Below are 20,204 nucleotides of genomic sequence, written 5' to 3'. Positions count from 1 at the left end.
ACGCGGCTGGACTGTGACACATGTCCCACTGCGGAGGGGGATTTCACTCAGCCGGTCTTTGGTGTGTCATCGTGTTACCTCTCCTGTCATGAGCCTCCACCCTGTCCGCCCGCGCTGTATTCTTCTGTACTGCATGTGGACAAGGGAATAAAAGAGAATAAAAGAGAGTAGGCCGGGCAGCGGGGGAGAACCGCATTTCGGCCCTTTGTCAGTGCTGTATCTTTTTTTAAACAGCACTAAAGTGAGGGATAACGCTGATCAAAGGGGTTGCCTGTGATTGTACTGGTGGGTGTTGAGAGTCATTAGTTGGTGAGGCATCAGAGTATGAATAGAGTGGCGGGTCCGAGGTGTCATGGAAGAGTAAAAAAGAAAATGATGCTGCTGATGTTGAAAAGACGCACCTGAGGACCGCATACTGGATACCACACCTGTTTTTTATATGGTCCAATGTCCCCATCTGTCCCTTTCAAATGAACTACATTCAAAATCCCACTTGTATGTCGGACATGAAGACGTTTCATAGCTTAAATGACAGCTACTGTTATTCTGCACAATGGCGAGAGAAAGGGAGAGAAAGGGAGAGTGTTTGGATGAGTATCTGAGAGGAAGAGAGTGCCTTTAAACTCATAACACACCCCAGATGTTCTTAAGCCTAAAATAAACAATACCTCAAGCCAGTTTTACGGTCCTATTTACACCGATGTAAGAACAAGCCTTTACTTGCACTGTGAATAAATTGTGCATCCTCAGAATAAAACAGCCGAGATGAAACACCAGACGGCTGACAAAACACCACCCAAAGATTTTAACTACAGAAAACCTAAATGTGCAGAATTTACACAGAGGTTCATATGCTTCAACTTTAAATGTGACAGTGTTTTGTTTGAGGTATTTGCAATATAAACACACTCTCTAAGAAGCAAGGATGTAAAAGTAACACTTAGAAACATGAGCCACTCAGAGCAACAACAAAAAACTCCAGTTGCACTGTCCCAAAAACCTCAATGTCAAATACCGTTGTAATGGAGTTGTTTTTAGTAAAAAGAGCCGTGCGCACACACTCATGTAACTCTATGAGCCTGCATAGGTAAAGTGGACCTTGGGGTTCTATAGGGGGAGCCTGAGTGAGAGAGCTGTGTGCCAGGCTGCTGGAGGTGCCGCGAGATCAAGAACAGCCCCCCCCCCCTCTCCCCCAGGTGGTAAAGTTAAGCTTTTAGGGGCGAGGGGGTCACAGACACCGGAGTGGTCACCCACGTGTCAGAACGCTATTTACAACTGGAGAGGCCCACGTTGGACCACCTACTTCTTCCACTGCAGGAAGGTGGTGGGCTTCAGGATCCACTAGGTGGTAGTAAAGCTCCATATATGGCCTCTTTATATCATGGCATCCTGACATGGCTCCTATCATCACTTACGTAAGAGACACTCTAGACTATCTCTAGCTGCTGTCTACCTTCGTCAGGACTCCTTTGAAAACAAAAGATGAGTAAAAATCCAAAACAGATTAAACTATGCAGACATTAATTTGCTGTTAAAATCCAACCATGAAATTGTGGTTGGGAACAGCTTCAGGTGCACGAGTGCCCATGTGGGTTTGTACATAACTATGCTGTTCATTTGAAAGAGGTCCATAACCTTGGTGATCTGGTTCAAGGTCACAAAAGCTAACATTATTGGAACGTGCACCACTTGTCTCGAGCCGGGAGGTACACTTACTAAATGTAATATTCAGCTTTCCAAAATAGAACAAAAGTACCTGCAATATGAGATCATCATCCCTTAGTGCAGAGCCGTTAATATCTTTCGACCCCTGATCTGTATCCTTTGATCACACTCAATTACACACCAATCCAATCTAAGTCCTCCTATTCCATGTTTAGTGAAAAGACATGGTGTGCATACTGTAGACGTGACATACAGACACGAGCAGAGCAGATGACAAATACATTATCTAGATGTCAACATGCTGACATAGTCGGTCATAGTGTTTTGATATAACAAATGCATTACCATATTGATCAATGTATGGTATTTTGCAATTTTACAAAGCAATTAAAAGGTTACAAACAATTAATAAGTGCATTAAAATGACATCATATTTGAGTGCAGAGCTGTGTATAAATATATTACTGCAGGATTAAGGAACAGGATGCTGAACAGATGCTTTTAGAATGATAACAAAAAATCAGATGCCACATCCATTCAAATCTACTTCATAGTAACTTCAGATGTTAAAACTATTTTTTCATACAACACCTCGAGTTAAATATCCATTAAAGGTTCTGTACTACTGCAGAAAACACATCACATCACGGGGCTCCATAACATCCAAATGAATGGAGTCCATGTTCCAAAGGGAACCAGCTATATCGCAAGAAGCATGAGAAGTTCACACAATCCGTGGAAGTTTTCCCCTGCTGCTTTGTGTGTGTGTGTGTGTGTGTGCGTGTGTGTGAGAGAGAGTTTGTGTCTTGTCTCCCCCAAGCATGTAAATGTATCATGTCTCCCTCTGGTGGTTTTGGAAGTCAGCAGCAATGTGTATTTCAACTGAAAAAACGTCAAACAGTGCAGCCTTTTATACATATAGTTTAGTTTATATACATAAACATTACATATTAACATACACAATACTATTCAACTCTACTGAAGATGGATTTAAATGGATGCACAAGACAGTTTCACAATATCGATCGGTATATCTCTGTTATGTGAATTCATATTGTAGACTCAAACAGTCTACTGCGCATAGATGGGCGGGGCGATGATCTGGGGATCTCCTGGTAGTGATCGTTGTAATGGTCATCAATAAGGACATGCGAGGTGCACTGCAACCGCTGCGGGTGAGGATATTGCAGACCTAGCGCAGCGGTCTCTATGTTCTGAGTACAAATAAATCAGCATGAAACAACAACACAGCGGTAGAGAACAGGAAGAGGAAGAGGAAGAGGAAGCAGAGCAAAAATGATTAGCGAGAGGAAGCAGCAAGGTGTGTCAAAAAACACTTTCCAGACCATAAAAGAATAATGTGTCATGAGTAATTAATGGGGCCACCTCTGATGCGCCGTCATCACCTCACAGATCCGGCACACACGTCCTCTGGGTTTGACGGCTGCAAGTCTTCCACCTATCAGACCGCAAATTTAGAAGAATCGCCAAAGGTTGATACCGATGCAGTCGTCGTCGAATCCTTTTTCACACCAGGCAAACGCGTGGCTTCCTTCATGTTTCGTCACACTCGCTGGGAAGTGTGTTGTTTTGTTCAAGGTGCTCAATGGAAAACGATAAAAACAAACGGGAGATTTTGTCCCACGTTTTTTCAACACAGAGAAGAGTGGCTGTCCGACAAAGCTGGACAATGGTACGCCTCTCCAAGCAGTACTGATGGCAGGCTGCTTGTATTGGACTGCCTCATATTGCACGGGTGTTATAATGCCAGGACATACATGTCGCCATTGTTGAAGACACTTTATGCATCTAGATGAGCAGAAAATGTCCCAATGACATAAAGTTGATTCCATTAAATGGACTGGAATTGATTTGGAGATGCATTGGACAGGCAAAAGGAATCATCATACGTGATATACTGTATCTGTCATCAGAACAGAGCTGTACTGTTAAAATACTTCATTGTAAAAGCAGTAAGATAAAAAACAATTGATGATTGTCTCTGTAAAGCTCTGTCACAGCCTTCGTGGTGTCCCTGAGGTGAACGTCGATGATAATCTCTCATTCCTGTGAGTTGCCGTGCGACTGGCTATAACTAAACCTGTAGTAATCCATGGAGACAGGTCTACAGGAGCCCTTAATATAATTGAGGAGTTGATCCTTTGTTCCATTAGATAATACTTGTCTCCTAAATGACGACTCTGGAGGATTCAGAGTGTTCCTCTAACCATCCCCTGCCTCACCGTTGCTTATGCTGAGACACTTACGTAACGTACAAAAGTAATCAATATAACCACATTAAATTGAGCATACCGTGAAGGTGACTGGTCAAATCCTTTACCATTTTTCACGTGTTGATATACTGTATAGGAATTAATCTGTCTCTATAATGGCAATGAAAATGCCCACAGGAGGATGAATCAACCGACGGAGCTCTCGAATGCTTCATGAATGGGTCACAGGTTTGACTTTTGTTGCTTAATAGAAAAAGTTGAAGGTAGCAGCAGCAGCGGATTGAACTATTGTTGCCTAAAAAATACATTTATTTGAAAGAAAGTCTTCCCAGCATGCACGTTGCAAACAAGATTACACATTTTTATGATCGATCGAAGAAATTCCACACGTTCGATATTTTGTAAGTCACAAAACATGTCAGCAAAAGAATAGCTGGCTCAAAAACACCACTTCCAAACAGCTCCAGCGGAAGTTGGACACACAATGTAGACCGGATGGAGCCGGAGGCACAGCCGTAGCTGCCTGACGTGACAGTATCCTGTTGACAATGAGTGGTGGGCCGTTATGGACATCATGGAGTCCCATGTTACACCAGGGGACACACTGGATCACAAAGCCATTTCCCATGTGTGTATAACTTGGCATGAAGCTTTTATGATCTGATCCATGACAACAGCTTCAAAATTTTTCAGCGCTTTATCCCGTAACCAAGTGCACCCAATTAGGATTCCTTAGCTGGTCCCTGTTTGTGATACTAAACTGCTGCATATATAAAGAATTATACTAACTTTGACAACATCAGGAAGCTTGACCTTACTGTTAACCTAAAAACAAAAAATTAATTCCATGTAGTCCTCGAAGGAAGCATTCAGCTTAATCTTATTTTATTCTATTGTATTCTGATATTGCACCAAGTCAAATTTCTCTATGTGTAACATGGCATTAAATATCGTAATTGTGATTGTGATTCTTCTGATTCTGACACATGATTTTAAAGAACATAAGAGACATTGGCGTTTGTTCAGAATCCTCAACACTCAACCTTTACAATTTTAGAATAGCAATTACAAGAATCACAATGAATTGTTTTATGAATGCAAAAAAAATACAAGTTGAATTTTAGGATTCAGGACTAGGAGATAAAACCTTGCTACAAGCAGCCATGGGATAGAAGAAGCGCCTTGTTTTTGTGTCAGGTCAGATTTATTCACTGTTACAATAATCAAAAAGCTAAAGCAACGTGTGTATATTATATTAGATAGGATTAGCATTTAGACTATTGCCTAGAGAAGCTCTGGAAAATAGCATCGCCTTTAAATGAAAATAATTACAAATAATATGACAAACATTTAGTTAGTTCAAAAAGATAATGCTAGAGAAAATGGTACATCTTTTGATCTGGTAGCCTCAGTGTGCTCCGTTATCAGCTTCCAGCCATCCAATTTGGATTGGCTGCATTTAGAATTTCCCACAATGAGCTGATGGAGACCTACTAATTACAATTAAAATGACTGACACTGGCCACACTGATGGTGATGATTATTATTGTCATTTGCTGAGAAAGAAAAGTGGTCATGGGACCTTAGAATGGTTGTGAAACCTTTCATTTAACATGTATTATTTAATTTAAGTTAAGTTTTAGTTGGAAACATATCCTGACGAATTCAACTTTTTTCTCGGGTTCTCCAGATACCGGTTCAATTCAATTCAATTCATTTTTTTTTGCATAGCCCAAAATCGCAAATTACAAATTTGCCTCAGAGGGCTTTAAAGTCTGTACACATGCAACATCCTCTGTCCCGAAACCCTCACATCGGCACAGGAAAAACTCCCCAAAATATGAAAAAACCCTTCAACGGTGCGTGCTGCGATGTGACATGTGTGCAGGCGGCCCCACGGATCCCCCACGGTTTTATCCTGTGGACCAGTACTTGTCTCTAACCCCCCCCCCCCCCCAAGGGCAGACTACTTCTCACGAACAAGGTTTTTTTTTTTTATTGAATAGTATTTTGCAGAATACATTTGTCCTTTTCGCACCTCGGATGCAGTGAAGGAGGTGACAGACTCTTTTGACAGTAATTGGACGGCTGATTGTTGTGGTGGGGGTCACCTCGGGCAAACCACGCCAACAAACAACAGCCTCATCCACTCTTGTTAGTAGCACGGCCGTAGTGCACGGCGACTTGAAGAGCCACCGGTGATGTCATCCCGTCGCCCCCTGTTCGGCGGAACGACCTCGTGTGCAGAGCAACACGTGGGGGTCAGCGTCCCCAATGATTCGCACATCCTCTGCTCTCTAAAGTGTCTTCGCGCCCCCCCCCCCCCCCTCTCCCAGGCTACCGACTCCCCACTGGATCAGCAAACCTTCGGTTGCTGCCTTTGCAAGTTAGATCCAACCCGCTGTGACACCCCCACAGTTAACATGAGTTAACATATTGGACAGTTTACATACTTTCTGAGTAAACATTCAGATGTCCTTTCTGACTAAGCTGAACCCTCTCTTTGTTTTAGCCACATAAAGAAAACAGTTGAGCCTTGTCCTCATGATCTTACAGATGCCTTCCCATTGGATCAGCTGGTCATCACATTCCTGTAATGTGACCCAAAAATGCTTCAAACACCGTACAAAACAACTCACCAAAAAAAAAAAAGAAGAGCGTAGCATCCGCCTCCCTGTGTGAGAATGTCAGAATTTGTAGAGTGAAGCTAACTGGTTGGAAGGTGGTGAATGTTGATAGGTCTGTTTCCCTCACGAGAGCAGTGACCCAGAAGTGTGGAGGCTTATCTTCCTCTCTCTGCTCTCCGTTCAGGCTACGTCTTCACAGGGAAATCACTGCATTTCTTTTCAACCTTTCTCTGAACCATTCGGATGACGTGACGGCCGAACGCGGACGTCAGACTTCAAGGTACAAAAGGGAAATATTAAGGGCAAGCGGAGGTGACACAGCTGTCTGCTCAGTTGTGCATGAGATGATGAACACTGGGAAGCTTTTATCCGAGGGCTTTTCTCAAGATTCACCTTACACAAGGATGAGCAGTGAACAAGTCTGATACTATGTAAAAGGTTTTGGGGCTTCTCAAAATCACACAATCTTTCTTTGCAATTCACAAACCAGCCAATGCGAAGCGGCGGTAACAAGGCTGTGCCATTTTCTCACATCCCATTTAGTTAGCTGTGGCATCTGGTGCGCACGTACCATTGTGTCAGTGCCAATGCGTATCACTGCACATCAACGGAATGCAATGAATCCTGATAGTACTCTGCAGAATGCACACATTTACCGTTATTCACAGTGATTGCAGTAATGATGCAAAATACAGTGAGCATATCAGAAATGCTGCATGTAGCACACGTTCCTGCATAAATTATATAAAAGATTTCAAATGTTACAATTATAGCCTGAAATGTCTTGAACTATGGTCAGACCAGCCTCTTAACATGGTCCCACTTAAACAACACACAAACTTCCTCATGCATGTACACACCCACCCCCCACACACTGGCTCGATCAATGCGTTTTGCCATGTGAGAGCTGTGTATGATGGGTAGCCAGCAGGGGGATGGGTCAATGTGCTGCTGCCTGCTTTCTGTTTTTTTTTTTCGTTTTTTTTCTGTGTATTCTTTTACTCTCACAAGCACTGGGAGCAGCAGGAGCGTGCTGTTGCTGCAGCACATGAGAGGATCTCCATCTAACTTGGCGATTGGAGAAGCAGTCGTCAGTCTTATCCATTTGAACCACAGGCTCGGTGCATTTTCAAATGCTGTCTCTGATCATCCGTCAATCAACTACAAACAAAGAGGTGCTCTGAGAAGGAACAGAAGGGGCTTCACTCTCTGGATGAGGTAATGTACAATTATTTTATTTGGTATAACAGGACTTAATTCTACCTTTCTGCCGTTGATTTCTAGTACACAAACTATAATTTCCAAATCTTTTGAACTGCAACAATATGAAGAGAAAGTTTCTAAGAAAACTATTTCAGTACTTACTAAAAATACTTTGGTTTTGGCTTGCTTTAGCGTTTTTGTTATTGATGCATTTCACCTTTAGGAGGAACACAGTCACACTAAATCCGACATGTAATTTGTATTTGATTCATGTTATTGTAGCTTCTCATAGGGGACAATGCTATGATGTCCAATGAGGGGAAGTGAGAGGTGATTGAAGGGTCCTACTGACGCACAAAGCTTCACTGAGCACAGCAAGAGCTGACACCCGATGTCCATGCAGGTCTAATCGGTTTTTTTTCTATCAGCCCGTTGCAACATCAAGTCAAGATTTCAGGAATAACACCATGGATTTCTCATGCACATGTCATAAGTCAGATCTCCCTGGTTTTGCATTAGGCATCGTATCATCGCTCAGCTTTGCAAGCCAACAGCAGGCATCAGACAGATGTTTTGTGGCAGAGAGCTCAGCGCTGCACTGGCACATAACCCACTTTTATAATGCAGATCAGCCGCACACAGGAAGTGGGTAGGTTAATAAATACTGTTGATGGTGCGTGACACAACATGCACTCTTGATTCCATCACATTAACAAATTCTAGAAATCGTCACATAATCACAGCAGCAGCTGAGCAGTGGTCACATGGAACCGCAAATCCATACAGCTATGTTCATTATCAGGAATGCCCTGCCTTAATCATCATATTGATGTATATTTCTCAATCATTGGGGGCCTTTTCACAGATTAAAGACAGTTAGTTTGTAAGAGTTATTGCTTAATAGTAATACTTTTTTGACCTCGTACTTTAAAAACTTTAAAACTGTCAAAGTCCATCATTTCAATAATTGTGAGTGAGGAACTCTTCAACTTTATTGATAGTACCCGATTTTAGTTTCCAAGGGTTATTAATTGATATTTAAATGCACCAACGTCCTTCTCTACGATAAGTTCATTCCAAGAACTGGAATTGCCGCTTGTATGCTTCATTTTATCCCACATGAAACTCAGGTTTGCAACAAACATCTCGTCCGATATGCTAAATATTAATGATTTTGAAACTGTTTTCTTCTGCATAAACCTCATTTCTGGTATTTAATTAAAATCCATGGTATAAATGCTAAAAGGAATCGCACAATTTAGTAATACTCGCTAATATGTTTCTCCCCCTATCGTAATATAAGTACACTTGGTCTGTTTACACATTGTCACTTATTTACTTCTGGATGAATATCTTTTACTTGCAGAGTTTGCCGTATCTGTTTTTGTGCATTGTTTATACATCAGGCCTCTGGTGTGTTACCTACCATCCACATGGTAAAGACACGCCATTAGCAAGGCCAAAAAGTGCTCTAGTGTCCAGTTTTAAGGCTAATTGGCCCTATTCAACATCAAAACCCCAAACGTCCAGTTATTAAAACTAAACCAAGTTCAGAGATGAGTTTTAAAACAGTGAGCTGAGAGGAAATGTGTGGATTTCCTCAGATTTGCTTCTGGAAAACCGTGGGTATGTTCAAATTGTGACTACTGAAATTCTCCTCTACTAAAGCATAAAAACACCATAAAGGGATAAAACAAATGTAAAACTAAAGGTACTGTCAAGTCAATATTTAAACCAGAACAAAGGAAGTTAAACTAATTCACAGGACCTTGAGCCAAACTGACTCAACTAAATGAAATGTTGACATCTATGAACAAAGACAGCTTGTGTAGCTGACCCAAGCTGTATGCCATCACGTCTTATTTCATGGTCCCACCCCCAGAGATTCGACTTGCTTATCGTGATACATGCTCTTACATAAGGCCGGAAAGAGAGGATCGGGTTTGGATGAAAGTCACCGTTGTGCATGAAGAAAACCCCTCTGCCGCTGACATCCGTGTGTGTGTCCGTGTGTGCCTGTCGTCACAGAGATGGATGTGGACCACGGATTCTATCGGCAGGTGGACGTCCAGGCCCACGCTCACTACATCGTCGCCTTCTTTGTCTTGGTGATTGGAACGGTGGGCGTTACTGGAAACGCTTTGGTCATGTACGCCTTCTTCTGGTAAGTGAACCGATGATGTCAACGACAGAGGATGCCATTCGCTCTCCATTGAAGGGTGCCATTATTTAACTAGTTATATATTACTTTCCTTTTCTATAGAAAAGTACCTATCCGGGAAGCATTTAATCCAAACAAACTTTAGGTTTAACATTAAACAAGTGTTCTGCTTTTTAGTAATGCTTAGCATTTTAATGCCATGTCCTCATTTGCTATCCAGAAACAAGGCTGGATTAAAGAGCGGTCAAAATAATTAAAGTCAGCTGTTTTGTTTCGTAAGAACCTTTCATTGTTAACAATTAAGCCACGATTGTTTTATTATCGCTGTCAAATTTAGATTTTTTGCAAAGCCTTTTTTTAGTCCGTGACTCCCACCATATTAATCACATCTAGATTTGGGCTAGAAGGTAATCTTAAGCAGAAAGAACAACTGGAAAACTACAAGACATAAATAGAAAGTACAGCATCATGAGGTGTCATGCATTTGGTTAGATTTGAATAGAGCACTAAAGTCAAAAACACTGTTGTTTAAGAAAAAAAAACCTTTAACCATCGTGTTCGAGATGATAGGTAAAATAACATGCTCTTGTGAAAGCTGTATTTGTGGCTCATCAGGAAAACGAAAAAATTACCATGAATAAATTGCCACAAGTGCGTTGCCTTGAAACATAAGCAAGGTCAATTTAAAGGAAGCGATCAGTAATGTGAAACAAAACTTCCATGAAGTGACCTAGACCAGACATCTAAATACTGGTGTATGACTCCTAAATGTCCCAAAGCACTTTATATTCCCATCTGCAGAACAGTTAAATCCACTCACATGGTGTGACGTGCGTACACCAGCCTGCAGCCGTTCAATAGCAGGAAGCAGCTCTGGGAATTTTTAAACTGAACTGGATAAATCAATGCATCCATTCAATAATTCAGTTAGCTTCTCCTTTGTTTACATACAGCCAACACTGTGCTATAGTCTCACTTAAACCACATGGAAGGCAATCAAGCTTAACTCACAGCACTGCAACTCAGGGTAATCCAATCCATTCCTGCACACGCACTGTGGGTTCTTCTCTCGGTCAACACCCCTCCATGTCTCTCTCTTTCAATTGTTTTGACTTTTAGTGACATACATGATGATGCAGCTATTTAATACCTTCCTTTTACTTAATATTTTCCTGCCAAAAAAAACAGCCCCTGAGCACAGCTGGTTTATGATCTAGTGTGATGACGTTGAGTCTAACTGACTTTTTGAACGACACTTTGGTATTGCACAAACAGATCCAACCACCATTCCGCCGGCTAATGGCAAAACTAATTTTTGTACTTTAACACACAATTTAACCCCCCGTGAATACTGTGATTTCTATGCCCAAATATAGGAAAAATGTTTGCACAAAGTGTATGTTAAATGCAGTACACGTATACTCTCTGGCTACTCCTGGGTATATACAGTATTCCACCGAATGCAGGACCTTCACAGGGCAAAGTGTTAAATCCCTGGTCTGACATGTTTTTTGCATTAAAGTCTAACCTCCGGTGACCCACATCTTTCTCAAATGTCACATCACTCGATCTCCGGTCAGTAACACCTCGGTACGTACGCACCCACCTGCATGTGAACATGAGGACCATTTACTCATTTCGGTATTTTTCCAGTCACTGGGCAAAACAAGGAGGACAAATAAAAAGCTTTTTAAGCTGAATGGAATTGGTGTAACTATTAAAGCAGGCTTTAGGTCACGGAGCCATATAAACACTGCCTCGTAGATTTCCCAAACCACCACACATTGGTGGCCGTCTTCACAGCTTGGCGCTATTTCGGGGGGCTTGTTTTGATGTAACGAAGCTGTCAGCCTTGATTGACACACCATTGCCAAAAAGCAAGTGTGTGTGTGTGTGCAATGAGCTATGTTATGCTAACTGAAGGCTATCAAGTACACACCTCTAGCAGTCATCACGAGTTCATTATACTTTGTGGAGATTCAACTTTTATTGTGACAATATGATTATTGTTGTCTTAAGATATGGTAACAGTTGGCTCCTTGTTAACTGATGACTGACCCAGTGTAAGCTAATTTCACACGAGGAATGGATTTAATGCGAGTCTGTTTCAGCCTCATTGTGTGTTTGTTTCACCTCGGGGGCGATTGCTATTAGAAGTGTTACTCGGACAGAAGTGATTTTACGGCGTTTTGAGGGAAAGATACAAGGTGTTGCTATTGGGGGTGGATTTGTGTGTAATCATTCATGTACCGCTTTAGCCCTGAATTTGTTCACATGCTTTACTTTGATTGAAAAAACATTAAAGAGCTGCTTTATTCTGGGAAATTAAACTTGCTTATTTGGCTGTGGGGGGGGGGTTAGCGTTCCTTTTTGGGAGCCTTTACCTGCGCCCTCTCAGGAACATGTGTGAAGTCAGTAATTAAGAGTACACTTGCTTGGATTTAATGGATATCCTTCATGCATTCGGCTCATGTTGATTCCATACTGTCCTTTTACTTAACCAAAATGAAATTAATATTCATTTAATTGATTGAATATAGCCCATATAGGATAACAATAACATGAATAGGCTTATACAACATAACATATATAATATTGACATACAGTATAAACCTTCAGTCTTCTGACTGATTATACAAATGACTGAAGATCATTATTTTTGTTATTATTATTGTACACATGTGAGGCAGGGGTTAGCTCAAGCCTGTATTATACAGGCTAGTTCTGCACACTTTATAGCACAGCAGACCTACACAGCTGTTAACTGCAGTGATTTAGTGAGGTTTCCAGGCGTTAATGGGTCCGAGAACCCGCTTTTCCATTCGGTGACATTCCAATTGAAAGGTTACTTATAATTCTATTTGTCTAGTGTGTCCACTTTGATTGACTCTTTTCATTGCAGCTGCCCACATATATCTTTTTTCTGCCACTGTTTGTTGACTGACTACAACTGTTTTGCCGGCCACACGGAGTCATCAGGGGAGTCATCATATTGGAATATTGAATGTGCATTTTGTCCCTCCATTTTATTGGAACAATAGAGTTTTAGTTTGCTTATATATATGGTTGGGATCCCTATGGTAAGAGTTGCAAATTCTCATCTGTCTCTTACTTGCCTCAAAAAATTGAAGTACAGAAGATGAAGTATGATTGAAGAGGAGCATGATGGATGTGTTGTGTTTACTGAATTCCACCCTCCTTCCTTTGTGATGTTATGCGAATTAATTTGAGAAAGATGAGGATTTTATTTGAGTTATTTAATGGATTTTGAATTGGCCATGGTATGAATCTCTGTCCTCTAAATGTCTGCAACATACAAGTATATCCCGGATCCGGATGAATTCTAATACGAATTCTAATGATTTTGAATGTGTTCCATAAGGAAGTGAATGTACTACACACAAAAAACGTTGAAGTGTTTTGGGGTTGAAGAGCATTGTTTGCAGTCTGTCTCTGGAATAACGTGGGAGTCAACAACAACAACAACAGCATCATGTTGACTCTTCAATGCTCTGTGTTTCAGCAACAAGAAGCTACGCACTCCCCCCAACCTTTTCATCATGAACCTGGCCGTCAGTGACTTCCTCATGGCAATTACCCAGTCACCCATCTTCTTTGTTAACTCTCTTTACAAAGGGTGGATTTTTGGTGAAACAGGTATTTTTTTTAACATTGAATTAAATTGAATTCATCTTTGTTTGGAGCCATTTTTCAAAATTCAAAACATAACACATGAATGAACCGCCTCCGTCTCTCTTTTCCTCCACAGGCTGTAAAATATATGCCTTCTGTGGAGCTTTATTTGGAATCACCTCCATGATAAACCTTCTGGCCATCTCTCTAGACCGCTACATCGTCATCACCAAGCCTCTGCAAGCCATCCAGTGGACCTCCAGGAGACGCACATGCCTCAGTATTGCCTTGGTCTGGCTCTACTCTCTAGCCTGGAGCCTCGCCCCCCTTTTGGGGTGGAGTAAGTCACTTAATCTGTCGCCCCACTGTTTTTATTCAACTACCCTCTATTTATGCTTTTGACCTTACACTTCGACCCTATCCCTCTTTTTCACTTTTTTACCTCAAGGTTCGTACATACCAGAGGGCCTGATGACGTCGTGCACATGGGACTATGTGACATCTACTCCAGCCAATAAAAGTTATACTTTGATGCTATGCTGCTTTGTATTCTTCATCCCTCTGGGCATTATATCCTATTGTTATCTGTGCATGTTCCTGGCAATCCGCCAGGCAAGCAGGTGAATGAATTATAGGTGAATATGCAGCACTTTACTGCACTAAACACATTAAAATGACTGGAAATGCTGCTATTTAGAAAGTTTACTTAATAACTGTATGAAACTGTGTATCATGCCATTGCAGTGCAGTCTATAGCTTCTCTCTGCTGTCACATCTTCACATCAACAACCCACTGAAATGTCTTTCAGAGTAGGCTTGACGTTGCTGCGATGCAATTTCTTAAATATTATCACAAGCATGTTCCATACATTGTGATGTTGGCATTCGTCACCCTTGTTTTTCCCTTTAATAATAATGTATCTATGTGCATGTGTGTATATTTGTCTGTTTTTCAGATCCTGCCATTTCATGCCTGTCCATCAGTATCCCTTCCATACACATTAGCCAGTTCAGCCCTCAGCATGGGAAGCCTTTTCCCATTTCAGGGGTACTATCAAAGACTTTTTTGGGGCACAACACCAAATTACATGTGGATATAGCTTTTAGTATTTACCTTAAAGTTAAAGGTGTCTATGTTGGGATAATGCTACCTTTTTGGCTGAAGTGGAGGGATAAGTTTCACCCACAAGACTTCAGTATTTATACTGTAAAGCTTTCAAAGTGTACACCGTGTCCTGCAAAGGAGTTGGAGTGACTCCAAACAACTTCTTGCCTGTTACTCTTTCACCGCCCTGTCCAGTTTTGTAACGTCAGCATGTCTTATTTCATATTTTGTATTCCGTACTTCAAGTTAAGATCTGCAAATTGATCAAGTCTACCATCTTTAAATGGCATTCCAATCCTCTTAAAAGGAGTGAAAAATAGGAAGAATGATGTATCCTGTTTGTTGCCTTCCTGCCCTGTTTGTTGTTTGTTTGCTCGGCCGTCCGCAGTCATGCACACATACAAAATACTAAAAGGATTTGGACGCAAACATGTTTTTTTTAATGAATTTATCCTCTGAAAAAACCCTTACATTGACTACACCATTCCTTTATGCCTTCTCTCTGTCCATTGTTCCTTCCACAGAGATGTGGAGAAGTTGGGGTATCAGGTGAGGAAGTCAACCCTGATCCAGCAGCAGTCCATCAAGACTGAATGGAAGCTGGCCAAGATTGCCTTTGTGGTCATCATAGTGTTTGTGCTTTCTTGGTCGCCCTATGCATGTGTCACCCTCATCGCCTGGGCAGGGTAAATATACGGCATGACAAGAGCGTGTTATACTCCAATGGTTTTGTTCTAATTGTCCAACTGCATTTGTCATTTGACAACAGTTATGTAAATATAGGCATAAAACCAATGATGCTTGGTTGCACTGTGTATTTCATTTCAGCCATTTACCATGTGCCATATTGCACCTCTAGCAGAATATCATTATACCAGGCATGACATAGTGCTATGTAACAGGGTCAAACTACAGCACCTGTTTAATTACAGGCAAAGTACAGTTTTATCTTTACGAACATTTTACAACTTTCAGATATGCAAGCATCCTCAGTCCCTATTCCAAAGCTGTCCCTGCTGTTATAGCCAAGGCATCGGCCATCTATAATCCTTTTATCTACGCCATCATTCACTCAAAGTACAGGTGAGTCCAACAGCTCTGTAACATAAGCATGAAAAGAGACTAGAAGCTTTGCTGAGGGACCGTCGTTCTTCAACAGAGACACCATGGCGGAGCACGTTCCCTGTCTACACTTCCTAGCCCAGCCCCCGAGGAGGAAGTGCATATCTATGTCACACAGCGAGTCTTCCCTCAGGGACTTGATGCTGAGCAGACAGTCGTCGGTTTCCAAAACCAAGTTTCACAGAGTTTCCTCCATGTCCACGACAGACACAGTGAGTTTGGAAAGTAGAAGCAACGCAATGACAAGCAGCACTTTCACTGGTGTGCTTGAAGAAAAAACAGCTGTTTCATTTCTTTTTGAATCAGGATAATTAATTGTGTCACTCATTTCCTAGTTTGACAATTACAAGGCAGTTGTAACTGACCAGATTAACATTATTATCCTCAGGATCTCCCCTTGACTCCCACGTGCATGTCCCTCGTAGCAGGTTTGGAGTGACGTGGAGCTGGACCCTATGGATCAGAGCCATCGTGTGAGGTCCAGCCATTCCCTCGGTGCTCTGCGGGATAGAGAGTCCTTGGCTACGCAGACCGAGGGATCAAAGGGAAGCCAAAGCCAAGAACAGGTAGGGTGGATGCTCATTGGGCCCATGTACACGCTTCTCTCAATAATGCATCCGTCAAAAGGCCATTTCACGTCAATTACTCCGGGCCCTAGATCCACGTTCCAGAGCGAGGCCCATCGGACAGGGGCGATCGCGCCCGATCGGCCGCGGCCGTCTGGAGGGGAACGCCGGGGAGCCCCGACAGTCGGAACAAAGAGGAGAAGCAGGAAGCGGGTGGGGGTGACGACGAGCCGAGGGAGACGCGGCGGTCTCAACAGGAGAGAGGCGAGGAGAGGGTCGTCCAGCTGGAGTGCGCGGAGGACGGAGCTGTGGGCGTGCACCGGGCGGCCATCGTCACGACTCCAGACTCAAAGGAAGAGCCGCCGGAACGCATCTGTAACCCTAACCCTAGCCTTACCTCACCTAACCCTAACCCTACCTCACCTAACCCTAACCCTACCTCACCCAGCCCTACCCTTACCTCACCTAACCCTACCCTTACCTCACCTAACCTTACCCTTACCTCACCTAACCCTACCCTTACCTCACCTAACCTTACCCTTACCTCACCTCACCCTAACCTTACCCCCGCACAGAGCAGACGGATAGAACTGCTGCTGAATCTACAGACTCTGGAGGGTTCTGCTCAAGGGCTCGAGCCGCGTTCGAAGAGGTCTTAGCTAGGTGCAGTTGCGTGTGAGTGCGACACATCGGCCAAACGTGAATGAGGCGTCTCATGCGGGGGGCAAAACTTGTATCTCAATTGTTTAGCAATGCAGCCAAATGTGTGTGTTTGTAGGTTTTTTGTGTAATTGTACACACGTGTTTTAAATAATAATCTTGAGGGACAACTTTACTTCTTAAGCTTGCTGTTAACATACAAAATGGTTTCATCTTTTTTTTCGTTAAAAGCAGGTTTACTTTGTAATTGGTACTTTCAATAATGTCACAGTGAAAACAAAGGAATATCTTTCAAATGGAATCTAGTCTAAATTCACTTTTTGGAACTTCAAAATGTATTACACTTTGTCAAATGAGCCTTAAATTAACTGTATACAAAGAATAACTAATTAAAGACCCAACAAGTTTACCATGAACTTGTTTCTGAGGGAACAAAGTTTGCTCTTTTTGGAGTGTATTTTGTGTGGAAGTATAACTTTATACACTTGTTTACTTCGTTGCTACAGCTACATATCTCTGTCTTACAAATGCCATGTCTTTAATGCACAAATGTCTCTGTCCATGAGCCGTATCCTGAGTTATATAATCCAGCGTTTTACTCACTGCATCTACTTTGGGGACAATGTAAGATATATTTGATTCAAGGCATTCTGCTTAGCAGAGTGGGTCATAGTGCATCTTGGCTACGTCGTAAGGACACCTGATGTATCGCATCTTCATCCGTTATGATGAGGAATAAAGCTGCATGCTTTAAGGAACAGTATTGTCACAATCAATTTTCCATCCTTATTTATTACATATTTGTTGCGCTTGGTGCTAATCTTAAACTAGAATGTTTAATCTTGTGTGTATTTGTTATTGGAAATAAGCCTTTTATAGCCTTTTTTCCCTCATCTTCTTAGAGCTTGCAAATGAATCCGAATTTATTATAAATGTTATGATACAATTTCATCAACAGACAATGCGCTTTCTTTCACTTTATTCAAAATTGTGTAATATACAACATGAAAGAAATGTCTTTATAACTTGTTGCAGCAATAAAATAAAAACTGTATTATTTAATACACTATTATCATAGTACCCATAGTGTTATTATGAAGCTGTATCGACAACCAATACATAATAAACCTTAACATACAATGTTATGCATCAATATATACATTTAAATTGAGTCCATCCAAAATGTTTTATTAATGCAATATAGCACATGCATTATTGAAATGGCCTCCCAGATGAAAAGTATGTACGTACAAATATTTGTCAGTATTCACACAAGTGCAGATGGAGGTGGATCTATTTTCCTCTCTTTTTTCAACCCACCCAATGCCGTTAATGTTCTCTTAGTTTACAGAGTACAGTCGCAATAAAAAGCTGAGGCAAAGAGAAGGGGAATGACATGAGCCGATGTCTCGTGCTGGTTATAAAACCAGGACACAGTGCATTCGACCACCTGAGACACCAGGATGACAGAAGTCCATAAATATGGTGGATCTGTTAAACGTATCACACTATGAGCAGGGGATTGCTGCTCTACATCCTTTTTCATTTTAACCAGCTGTCCATGTAATTACATGGTAGAGTTACCACAAAGGATGAGGCGATGTATCTATAGTGACACTAAAAAGTGTGTTTTTCCTTGGAAATCAAACACCTAGAAAGCCCCCCCCCCCCGGCTGACACGTCTTTGAACGTTAATTCCAAGGTTTCCTGAGCGGTTTGCTTATCCAATTCTGTAAAGATGATTCGAAGGTATGCACAGCGAACCTTGCATAAAGGACTGGTGCACTTCAGTGGTTCAATCGCTTTGCACAGGGGGATTTTGCTGCTGGGCTTCCCATTAGTCTATAACCATATATTGACATGGCACACATGTGGCTGAAAGAAAGCCCAGCTGACCAATGCAGCAGAATGCAAACATCTTTGTAGCTTCACTGAGTAAATGGTTATCTGTCAAATGCATCATGCCCTTTTAGTATGCACGAAAAATCAATTTATATCTATTATTTATTTAACATTATATTATAGTGCAAAAATAAAAGAAGTAAAAACATTTGAGAGTTGGAAGAGTCGCTACTGAAATTTCAAACAAACTGAATATGACTAACTAATAGCATTTATAATAAGTGATATTTTGTCGTAGGCCAATTGATTTTTAGTGACTGCCCCTAGGAATGCTAAATATGCTAAAAAAACTACCTTGATTGAAATGTTTAACAAAACACTGTACATTTTGACATTCCTAACCTGTTTGAAACTGTGGATAATGGAATAATCAAACTTTAAACCTGAGGGATAACAGTCAACCAAAATAGTATCCAGTTTTATCTTTGTGAAAAACATCCAGATATGTTTTCTAATACCGACCACAATTCATAAAGCGTTTTCCCCAATGCTGCCAAACTACTTAATTTCACCTGATCATCACACCTAATAACACCAAAAAAGAAAATAAATAGTTTACAGTTGTCATATTTAGACATTTCTCCTTAGTAAAGGACTAAAATTATTATTTAATTGTCAAAATGCTCAATATGGAATTTACATTTTGTTCAACTTATTGTCTTAACTAATCATGAAAGATCAATCACCTGTGTAGCATTAAATATGCTCACTGTTGTCAAAGTCAATCTACCTGCATTGCTTGAGGAAAGTACTATCAAATAGCATGTAAACGTATTCTGATTCTTAAAATCTTGTTTTTTCACAAAACTTGGTGACCAAACCCCAGTGAAAATACAGCCAACAGTCATCAGTAAAATAAAAGAAATGAGAATATTGAATCCAGGAATGAAGAAAACACTGGCTAAGAATAGAATATTGAATGGCCAGATATCACAATTTTCATTCACAGATGTTTTATTTTATTTTCATTGGCTTGACTTGGTTTCATGAAAACCTCCCTCAGGCTAGAAGTCATGTGTTGGTAGAGAACCAAGACAACAAGATGAGTGACACATGTTTAGCTATGAGCTGGCAGAGGAGGGAAGGATTAGTAATAGTACACACATTTTACCCTCAGGCCGGTTTTAAATCCACAGGATTTGAGCAAACTGCGAAGCATGTACTACCCCTGCTGACCACTAGAGGGCAGACGGCCACTAGGCCAATAACATATGGGGACAGCTCGAAACCCAATGGAAAACCAACAAGCTAATTATTAATCAACTTAATAAATTACAATGATGCGCCAAACAACGTTACAAGAATTTGCACTAAGAATAACAGCAC

At 41.3% G+C, this 20,204-nt stretch overlaps 1 protein-coding gene across 2 annotated transcripts; it reads left to right on the top strand.

Annotated features, from left to right (window-relative positions):
• The first annotated feature begins 6,616 nt into the window (after window positions 1-6,616).
• Window positions 6,617-18,048, top strand: opn4xa (opsin 4xa). Of its 2 annotated transcripts, none has more exons than XM_062558804.1 (10): window positions 6,617-7,744; window positions 9,758-9,893; window positions 13,414-13,547; window positions 13,660-13,863; window positions 13,972-14,143; window positions 15,153-15,314; window positions 15,604-15,711; window positions 15,788-15,962; window positions 16,179-16,316; window positions 16,409-18,048. In XM_062558804.1, the coding sequence occupies exons 2-10, from the start codon at window positions 9,760-9,762 to the stop codon at window positions 16,973-16,975; spliced, it is 1,794 nt and encodes a 597-aa protein (XP_062414788.1). In that variant the 5' UTR covers window positions 6,617-7,744; window positions 9,758-9,759; the 3' UTR covers window positions 16,976-18,048. The 2 variants fall into 2 exon arrangements, with proteins under 2 accessions (XP_062414788.1, XP_037341415.2); XM_037485518.2 differs by having other exon boundaries at window positions 16,176-16,316.
• The last annotated feature ends 2,156 nt before the right edge of the window (window positions 18,049-20,204 follow it).

Source organism: Pungitius pungitius, chromosome 18 (assembly GCF_949316345.1).
Source record: "Pungitius pungitius chromosome 18, fPunPun2.1, whole genome shotgun sequence".
NCBI lineage: Eukaryota > Metazoa > Chordata > Actinopteri > Perciformes > Gasterosteidae > Pungitius > Pungitius pungitius.
This window is presented reverse-complemented; position numbering and strand designations above follow the sequence as displayed.

Excerpts from the sequence above, each read along its gene's own strand:
- opn4xa (XM_037485518.2), top strand. The coding sequence starts at position 9,760 with ATGGATGTGGACCACGGATTCTATCGGCAGGTGGACGTCCAGGCCCAC. Across the intron at positions 9,894-13,413 it reads GTCATGTACGCCTTCTTCTG|CAACAAGAAGCTACGCACTC; the intron begins GTAAGTGAACCG and ends TCTGTGTTTCAG. Across the intron at positions 13,864-13,971 it reads CGCCCCCCTTTTGGGGTGGA|GTTCGTACATACCAGAGGGC; the intron begins GTAAGTCACTTA and ends TTTTACCTCAAG.